This window comes from Podarcis muralis, chromosome 1, assembly GCF_964188315.1.
Source record: "Podarcis muralis chromosome 1, rPodMur119.hap1.1, whole genome shotgun sequence".
Classification (NCBI taxonomy): Eukaryota; Metazoa; Chordata; class Lepidosauria; order Squamata; family Lacertidae; genus Podarcis; species Podarcis muralis.
Window position 1 is genome coordinate 23,848,974 of NC_135655.1, and position 10,652 is coordinate 23,859,625.

The following is a 10,652-nucleotide window of genomic DNA, read 5'->3' on the forward strand; positions in this document are numbered from 1 at the left end:
GGGGGGGGGGTTTGCCTTGCGAGACTTCTGACTGAATATGGCAATTATATGGGTGTTAAGCTTTGAAGAGAACAATGCAACTGATTTTTCCTTTGTGTTTTTTTGAAAGATATGGTTTCTAATCCTTAAAGATAGTGGAATTTTTGAATAGTGTGGCTATATCAGTAGACATTATTCATGAGACTGTTGTTTCGGTACTCGACCAGATAAGAAGCGTGTAAGCAAGCCAATATTGTTTGGTTTATAGGATGGGTTAATATAACCTAATGCCAGTCATAGTCCAAGCAGTTCCATTGAAATCAATGGACTTCTACTAAGATCCATTAATCTTAATGTGTCTACTTAGACTATGCCTAGCATTGGATATCGCCAGTAGAGAGGACAAGAGAGGAAAAGGACACATTCCTGTGCACACAAAGTCCGTTGTATCAGTGCAGCTGCAGCATTGGATACAGCCCAATTGTTTAGAAAGAGACCCCCCTAACTGCCTGAAAACATTATCTGAACTTGAAAGTCCGTTTTATTTGATGTTTTTCTATTGCTGTTATATTGCTCTGTATCTTTAAATTGAATTACCGCAATTCAGTCTCCCTGTAATGAGCGCCACCTGGGAATGGTTACTTATGCTTCAGGTTTCATGCAACTGGTAGCAGTGGTTACATATCCTCATGACCACTGCTCCTTGTGCATTTTTCTAATCTATGGGGTATGTACCTTTGTCCTTCTTATTGTAGTTATAGCATATGGATTGCAATGTGTGAAGTTAATATAGCTTTCATGTACACAGGTCATTGTTTCATAATTGAATTCTTTTGTAGTTGTGCTGAAGAAGATTCCAGCGAAACAGTCAGATTATCCGGGATCACTGTCCAACGTTGTTATTCACTTACTACTTCGGCACCATGAACGCCTAAAAAGTTTTACCACTTAGCCCACAGGATAGCATCTATTACTTGGTTTCAACCATAGACTTATTATACTTTTACGGACTTTCAAAGATTAACAGACGTGTGTTCATTTGTTTTCAAATATATTAGAGAATTTACAAGTGTACACATTTTGTTTTTGTTGTACTAAATCATGTATATTATGCAATAAGAACTACAGTGCTATCTAGTATACTGGTCTTCGTGTTGCTTGTGTTGTTTGTTGTGTTAAGTTTGCAACACGGGTTTGTTGTTCTGTATTGGTGAAAACATTATCTGAACTGGATGGTGGCACCAGGAGAACTTTTTTTTTTTAAGAAACCTGCCTTGCATCTTTGTACAATAAGGGTCAGCGTTGGGAGACAAAGAATTTATGAGACCCATCGACTGTAGGTAATCATTGATCCAAAGTTATATTCTTAATTCTGCTTTCATGTGCACCATTATAAATGGCAGCATGAAGTCTGGAATAACTGTCAATACAAAGACGCTGGAGAAACATTCTCGATTTCCCAGGAGAAACATTCACCTGTTTTAAGACCACACAGGCAAGTGAAAGTCATTATTAATCCCAGAGTGTGACAAGCCATCAGCTGAGTGTCTGTAATTAAACATATGGCATTGCTGTGTTCCTTACAGGGGGCACTTCATTGTCTACAAAGAGTCCAAAAGGGGATCATCAGTATGTTTCTGGAGAAATAGTAATAGCGGCCAGTATAAATATATCCCCACCACATAAGGACAAAAGGATTGCACATTTGTCAACCTACTCTTCCAATTGGAAAAGGGCAGTAGAAATAGATTAGATGACCTTTTAAAATTCACTTCTATTCCTAACGTTCTGGGAAATAGTGTGTGCTATAATACCAAAATAGGCACAGTATAACTTTCCAACAGTAGTAAGTCTAGTGTGAGGAGTCTGACAATCAAATATACAATTTCTACACTTTAGGAACAAAAGGAATCTTTCCATGTAATTTAGAAACATGGAATCAAACATTAGGTGATTGGAAGCCCAAAGGAGGTTCACAATCTGGAACAAAGTAGTGGTACCTATCCTGGTTTGTTTGTCTATTTTATCATAGAATCCTTGAGCACTGGATACAGAGATAGAACTTTGTCTGTCATGAGTACTAATAACCGACTGACTGTCCTTGCATTTAACTAGAACATAAATTATATTAGAATGATATATGTTGACTGCATTTGTGTGTAACACTAAATTGTGATTTGGTACTATGTGAATAAGCCTTGGGCCACACAGCCTTCTCAGGTGTTGCTCTGAGACGTTGCTTCTGTTTTCCACTAGCCCATGGCTTCTTGTTATGTCCAAACAGGGACAGACTCTGGTTAGTTTTTGTATATTTTGTCCAAACATGTGAACTTTAGACTAGTTTATGATCCTGGCTTGTTCAAATAAACCATAGTGAAGACATACCATAGTTTCCACTTCAGGCTTTAGATCTCTTCCTTGCAGCTGTATAAGAGAGAGGAAGGAGGGGAGAAGCCAGATAGCACACATAAAAGTTTAGCATTACGTGAAGCAGGGCAATATGTCTAATTCAAGGAATATTTTGCTCATCCAATCTAGGATCATAGTATCATAGAATTGTAGAGTTGGAAGAGACCACAGGGGTCATCTTGTTCAACCCCCAGCAATGCAGGAATCTCTTGCCCAATGTGGGGGTTGAACCCACAATCCTGAGATTAAGAACGGATCTACACTAGTTGTCTATAACGTTTAAAATGTGTTGTTAAAATGTGACACTACAGGGCGCTGTAGAGCAGCGAGCCTTCAGTAATGGAAAATTGCACTGAGAGTTATATTGCGTTATATTTAATGACGTTTTTACAGATCAATGTCGATCCAGCCTAAGAGTCTCATGCTCTACTGACTGAGCTATGTCCTATATAGTATATCTGCAGCTAGGTATCTTTAATCTAGCAGTCCCTACCCTGCTAAACAGTATACCAAGTGTAAAGCTCCTCTGATTAAAATCAGGGCTGAGCTAACACAGAGAGGGTAGGGTTATTTTGCAAACATTTTGGTTGATCCTTGTGACAAAGCCCATCTTCTGATGTAGCTCAACAGTGCCTCCAAGCATGTTTTGGGAGTTAATAGACATCCAATGAAGCTGCATGTTGGAAGATTCAGGAGAGATAAAAGAAAGTACTTCCTCATGCAGTGCATAGTTAAATTATGGGACCAATTTCCATAGGGGGACAGTTATGGCTACCAACTTGGATGACTTAAAGGTGAAAAGTCATGGAGGGGAAGGTGCTAACCATGGTGGCTGTCCTCAGTTGGAGGCAGCAATGCTTCTGAAGACCAGTTACTGGAAACCAGAAGAGGGGAGAGGGCTTTAGCGCTCAAAACCTGCTTGCTTGTTTCCCACAGGCATCTGGTTGGCCATTGGTCTGATCCAGCAGCCTCTTTTTACGTTCTTACACTATCCTCTTCAGTTGACCCTGAATGGATAACTTTCCACTGTATTGTCCTTAAATGCACACTCTCCAGTTAAGCTCTTTTCTACAATAGCTCGGTAATCTGAATTGGCCACACCTTTTGTAATGTACATTCATAGTCATTAGGGAGGTGGAACTAGTGTGTTGGTAAATTTCTGGTTGGCTACATGGACCTCTGACATAGAATTTATTTTGCCATTGGACAACACATTGGTAGGACATCACAGGTATGCAGAGCTTTCTTTTTGAGCAGTCTCCCACTGCTCTTGGCTCCGCATTCATCTCAGGGCATACTGGGCATGCTGCATGGTGAGCAGGCCTTACATTCTGTGGCCTCAAGGTGAACAAGACACGAGTGCTACTTTGGAATGAATGGTCTAACCATGATGCTGCAGTGTGGCAAAGCAGCATCCTGATGAAGGAAGAGAAGACTATCAAGGCTTTTATGGGTGGCTCTGCATCTCAGTAGGTTTGTACTGTTCATGGGGGGCATATTTGGAGTGTGCAGAAGTTTTTTTTTTAAGAGCAACACTGCAGGCAACACACTGAATATCTTCCTTTTTCAAGTATCTACTTGCACAATACATTGAGATTTAAAATATTCCAGCTGGAGAGGTTCCTTACCACAGATGTGGGAGGGAACTTAACCAGCTTTAGGAGACCTTAATTATCTAATTTAATAAGAGGGTAATTTATATTCTACAGTGAGTTAAGTTGTGATACTAATTACTTCTACAGTTCCAGTAAAAGATCAGCCTTGGGTACCAAGTGCCACAAAATCTACACTTAGGTTTTTCCAGTGTAGAAAGTTAATGAATAATGTACTCTAAAATGTACAGTGGTACCTCGCAAGACGAATGCCTCGCAAGACAAAAAACCCGCTAGACGAAAGGGTTTTTTGTTTTTTGAGCTGCTTCGCAAGACGATTTTCCCTATGGGCTTGCTTCGCAAGACGGAAACGTCTTGCAAGTTTGTTTCCTTTTTCTTAACGCAGTTAAGGAGCAACTCATAGAACGCGGTGTGGTAGCCTTTTTTGAGGTTTTTAAAGACTTTGGTGATTTTTGAAGCTTTTCCAAAGCTTTCCCGACACCGTGCTTCGCAAGACGAAAAAAATCGCAAGACGACAAAACTCGCAGAACGAATTAATTTTGTCTTGCGAGGCACCACTGTAGTTACTTTAGACTACAAATTTGTATATTTTGTTTATTGAATCAAAAAGGTAAGTATTTCATTCGCTACAAGTGTGAGTTAAGATAGAGGTGTTGCCTTCATTATGACTCTTCACTTGTATGATGCATCCAGGAATATTACAAGGCAAAAGCACTGCATTTGGCCAGCAGGGGCGATGGTTGGAGCAAGGTGTTTACCTGTTTCTGGGGATGAATTTCCACAACTAAACCCCTTGTGTGGAGGAGACACTGTTCCCCACTGTTTCTCCACTATCACTGTGTGTGACAAGGAACTAGAGATATATGCTGCATGTTCTGTCTTACGAGTTACAATCTCACTGTTTTCGAATTTTAAAATGGCGGATGCTGACTTGCACCATATCTGTACAGCTCAGGACACCAATACCGCAAAGATTGCTTGTCCTCACATGAAATAACCTGGACCATGCAATTGTCAACTGATACTATTCTCTGTGCGCATCAAGTTTGGAGCTGATGTAAATGTGCAGTCAATGGAGACACAACCATTGATTGAAGGTGCATAGTCCTGTATATACCAGGAGTACCTCGACCCCCATCGTTCAGCCCAGACTTGGAGGTCCAGCTCCAAGGGCCTTCTGGCAGTTCCCTTATTGTGAGAAGTGATGTTACCGGGAACCAGCCTTCTTGGTAGTTGTGCCCTCCTTGTGGAATGCCCTCCCATCAGATGTCTAAAGAGATAAACAATTACATTACTTTTTGCAGACATCTGAAGGCAGCCCTCTTTCAGGAAGCTTTTAATGTTTGATGTTTGGTTGTGTTCTTTTATATTCTGTTGGAAAGTGCCCAGAGTGGCTGGGGCAGCCCTGTCAGATGGGTAGAGAACATGAAATTAATTATTAGTATTAGTATTAGATGCTGCATAAATGCATTCCGTGCATGCCATCCCTGTGCCACCCATGCCTCCTCCCTGTTTTAATCACACCTCTGGCATATCTTCAGCGGATCAGCTCCACCAGCAGTGTTTCACTTGCATATCTGTCATGACAGTAGCAAATTCCACATACTGCTAGCACGGCAGGGCTTCCATCAAATCCTATGGCACCTTATTCAGTGGTTCCCGAGCATATTTTTGCACCCTAAAACTCTTTTTCATTATTAACTTTATTTGATTGAGTATGATAAATAAAAAATGTTAGACCTTGGTCAGATGAACCGTTACAAACCATGTACAGTGGTACCTCAGGTTACAAACACTTTGGGTTACAGAATCCGCTAACCCAGAAGTAGTACATCAGGTTAAGAACAATTTCAGGTTAAGAACGGACCTCTGGAACGAATTAAGTTCGTAACCAGAGGTACCACTGTATAATCAAACTGAATATCATTTACTCTGTTATAGTGTAGCACACTAAAGTCAGAAAGGAATTGCTTTTGTTTGCATTCTAGAATAGTAGCTTTATTGGTATGTGGTACCAAATAAAATAAAATCCTCTGAGCATGACTCCAGGGGGCTTAAAAGGTAAAGGTACCCCTGCCCGTACGGGCCAGTCTTGACAGACTCTAGGGTTGTGCGCCCATCTCACTCTATAGGCCGGGAGCCAGCGCTGTCCGCAGACACTTCCGGGTCACGTGGCCAGCGTGACATCGCTGCTCTGGCGAGCCAGAGCCGCACACGGAAACGCCGTTTACCTTCCCGCTAGTAAGCGGTCCCTATTTATCTACTTGCACCCGGGGGTGCTTTCGAACTGCTAGGTTGGCAGGCGCTGGGACCGAGCAACGGGAGCGCACCCCGCCGCGGGGATTCGAACCGCCGACCTTTCGATCGGCAAGCCCTAGGCGCTGAGGCTTTTACCCACAGTGCCACCCCGCGTCCCAGGGGGCTTACTTCTAAGTAGATCTGCATAGAACTGGGAATTCTAATCATGCTGAAGATTGAAGCCAGGCCCTCTTTATTCTGGACTAGTTAACCCAGGACACTTTTGTCTCTGGCTCCAATTGTCCTCAATCCTTCCACTACCTGCACGCGGCCCTCAACACATTACAGAGGGAATACAGCTCTCAACAGAAAAAATGAGCCCAGCCTTGCTTTGTATAAATAACCTGATTCACAATCACTAAGGAGATGTTGAATTGCCACTCTACACCTTAAACCACAGTATCATTTAATATGGATTAGCCAACTGTTTAACTATTGTGTTAAGTAGTTGAAACTGTCTTTTATTTACCACTCTTCTAAAGCACATGGAAAAGTCCATTATTACAGCCTCCTATTGATTCTCGCCTTTCTTTTGGACTCAAGTGCTCCAATATGGATTGAAAATGCCGTCCATTGAACGTTCAGAAGAGTGAGAATGCTTTAACCATACTTTGACCAAGGTTTTTTCTAAACTGCAAAACAGTTGTTGAAGCATGTTAAATGATTACGTTAAGTGAGCTTGTGGAAACTTAACAGTCAGTTCAGTCACACATATTTGGAGAAAATGGCAAAGGTTTGATCAGGCTCCACAGCAAGAGTTAGAAACTTGTTATCAATGGCATATGAAAACTATTCAGAAAAGGGTCTGTTTTGAAAGCCTGTTTGATATCATTCTTGCCATGCTGAAATGTTTTTTGGAGAAAATGTCTGAGCTTTTCATCAGCATATTTTTATCCAAGTGAAGAGCAAGCATCCTGTTTAGCATTATCCTGGGGAATCTGATAATTTAAGATACTCTTTTCAATTAGTCACAGTAGTCCCCTTTGGGAATGTGCCTGACCAATATCTCCGAAACAGTCCATGGACTGAAAATTGATGAAGGAACTAGAGGACGGCTTTTATAAGGCCAGAATGCTGCTCCTTATAGCTCCTCTGTGATGGTACCTCTGAGGAATATGCTTAAGAGCAAGAGACTGACAGCAACTTTGTTTTTCCTCTCATGTGACATCAAAGAATGCCAAAATAGGTGGGATATTGGAACGGTATCGCTACCCTGCTTCCATTTTTATATGAGGAATGGCTGTTCTGTGGCTCTGCAGAAGTTGCTGGGCTACAGCTCCCTTCCTCCCTAATTATTGGTCATGCTGGTGGAGGCCAAACAACATAGGGCCACAGGTTGCCATCCCTGTTTTATACCCTGGTCTGGCTCCCTGGCAGATTAAGAGTTTAGTAAGGAGCAGGGAGTTTAAGAGTTTAGTAAGGAGGGACATGGGTGGCGCTGTGGGTAAAAGCCTCAGCGCCTAGGGCTTGCCGATCGAAAGGTCGGCGGTTCGAATCCCCACGGCGGGGTGCGCTCCCGTTGCTCAGTCCCAGCGCCTGCCAACCTAGCAGTTCGAAAGCACCCCCGGGTGCAAGTAGATAAATAGGGACCGCTTACTGGCGGGAAGGTAAACGGCGTTTCCGTGTGCTGCGCTGGCTCACCAGATGCAGCTTTGTCACGCTGGCCACGTGACCCGGAAGTGTCTCCGGACAGTGCTGGCCCCCGGCCTCTTGAGTGAGATGGGCGCACAACCCTAGAGTCTGTCAAGACTGGCCCGTACGGGCAGGGGTACCTTTACCTTTAAGGAGCAGGTGTGTTGGCAAATGCATACAGCATAGCACACTCTTAATAGTTCTAGGTTCCTTGTTATGGAAGCCATATTAAAGGTAAAGGTACCCCTGCCCGTACGGGCCAGTCTTGACAGACTCTAGGGTTGTGCGCCCATCTCACTCAAGAGGCCGGGGGCCAGCACTGTCCGCAGACACTTCCGGGTCATGTGGCCAGCGTGACAAGCTGCATCTAGTCAGATGTTGCTGCCTTCACCTTCACCATGTATAACCAGAGATCCACAATAAGAAAGAATGGTGTTAATAGAATTCTAGGTATACATTCTCTGAATTAAGTGATAGTTCTAAGTGTCAATGTTTTTCTTTTGTAGGGAAGTCGATCAGGATTCTGATGGCCATATTAGCTTCAAAGACTTTGAATCGGCAATGAACTATGGACAGGATAATTTGTCAGCGCTTCCTCTCATCTAATGAAAGTGGCCAAAGAAAAGACTCCATAGCCAAGGTTTTCTAAAATCTACAAAACATTTTCCTTTAGAATCTTTTTTAAACAAATCAAGGTAGATATGCTGCCATGAACAAGCTGTCTTTTGAACCTTTTATGGAATGTATTGTGTCTTTAAACATATATTTTGTTTTTCCAATAAATTGTTTTTTGACTTCTGCTTTGCTGATTGTCCTCTTCATGAATATTGTTAATATGAGCAAAGCCAGCAGATATAGCTGATTTGTTTGGAAGTGAAAGGGGGCAGTTTTTTATAGTGTGAATGAATCCATCTATATAGAACAGGGGTGCACAACCTGCAGCCCTCCAGATGTTTCTGGACTACAACTCCCATCAGCTCCAGCCAGCCTAGCCAGTGATCAGTTATGATGTGAGTTTTAGTACAGAAACATCTGGAGGGCTGCAGGTTGTGCACCCCTGATATAGAATAACCACATGCAACTCAGGAAGGGGGTCTGTGGAATTATCTGTCTAGGTTTTTATTTATTATACATAAATGTACATATGTTTTCAAGCATTTTCAAAGCGCTTTACAGAAAAAATACAAAATATGAGCACATAATCTGTAGTCTGGGGTTTGGCATGGTTGTCCAAAAATATATACTTGTGTGGCCCTTTGTGTGCCACCTTTCATCTCAACGAGCTTTTTAGGTAGCAATCCTGTACAGGAGAGTAAGTTCCAATGAAATCAGAAGCCCTTGCTTCCAAATACACATGTGTAAGATTGCTGCTGCTTCTTTGGTGATCACTCGTAGCCGAGTAAGATTGTCTTCCATGAACACAGTTTTAACAGTGACTCTGTAAGTGACTGTGGAGGCCAATTCTGGATCAACATGTCCTTCCACAGTGGGGACATAGGTTTCTGGGCAGGAGTTGATCATGGTGAAGGTTTGCCAAGCGTGCCTTCCTCTTAGCGTGTTTTTCCCTTTTGTCCTGAGTTCGAGCGTATTCAAAACCCACAACACCTTTGGTAAAGGCTGTTCTCCAATTGGAGCGCTCATAGGCCAGTTGTCGGTGTTTATACTACATTTTTTTAGATTTGCCTTAAGAGAGTCTTTGAACCTCTTGTTGACCCACCAGCATTACACTTTCCATTTTTAAGTTCAGAATAGGGTAGTTGCTTTGGAAGATGATAATCAGGCATCCGAACAACATGACCAGTCCAACGAAGTTGATGTTGAAGAATCATTGCTTCGACACTGGTGATCTTTGCTTCTTCCAGTACACTGACATTAGTTCGCCTGTCTTCCCAAGTGATGTGTAATTTTTTTCTGAGATTGAATCTTTCGAGGAGTTGGAGATGGTGTTTATAAGTGGTCCATGTTTCACAAGCATACAGTAAGGTTGGTAGTACAATAGCTTTGTAAACAAGCATTTTGGTTTCCCTGCGAATGTCCGGTCCTCAAACACTCTGCACTTCAGTCGGGAGAAAGCTGCACTGCTAGGCTTGCAAATAAACCTGAGTGGCGGGTTAAAGAGACTCACTCACCCAATGACATTCCTAGAGCTTCACAGCGGATGTAAACCCGGGTTTCCCACATTCAGACCCATACATTAGGCAAAGGACTGCACTTGTTTTTATTATCACCTGCCATAAGAATGCATAGCATAAGTCCAGCACAACTTGAGCTCCTTGTTTTGAAGTCAAAACCCATCTTCTGGGCTGGCATGGCAGCAGCTGTTGGTGCTAGTATGTTTGCACTTGACCCTTGACCTTGGTCACAGCATAATGGCTCCATGAATGGGTTGCTGCACAAGCAAATCAGTGCAGCCTTCATGGCTTTCCTAGAATTAAGGGAACAGCTATCTGCATGAACCAAACTGCTCTAGGTCAGCTTTCCCCAGCTGGGTACTCTCCTGATGCTTTGAACTACAACTCCCATGCTGGCTGAGGCTGATGTGACGCAAACCATCTACACAGCATCAACTAAATATAATGTTTAAGGATGGCCTGCTAGATAGAACCCAATGCCATTATTCACTGGTTCATCAGTCAATTTCTAATAGTATTTTGTTCTCTGACATTCTGAAATGGTATTAAAGAATGTCACACCTCTTGTCATTTACTTTAACATTGGAGG

General features: G+C 42.5%; 1 protein-coding gene across 5 annotated transcripts in view; it reads left to right on the forward strand.

Moving 5' to 3' along the window:
- EFCAB11 (EF-hand calcium binding domain 11) overlaps window positions 1-8,731 on the forward strand; it is a 57,136-nt gene extending 48,405 nt beyond the window's left edge. For all 5 annotated transcript variants that reach the window (XM_028717855.2, XM_028717867.2, XM_028717832.2 and 2 more), the window contains one exon: window positions 8,438-8,731. In XM_028717855.2, coding sequence (XP_028573688.2) covers window positions 8,438-8,537 — 100 coding nt within the window. In that variant the 3' untranslated portion in view covers window positions 8,538-8,731. The remainder of the gene's footprint in view (window positions 1-8,437) is intronic.
- Window positions 8,732-10,652: the final 1,921 nt, after the last annotated feature.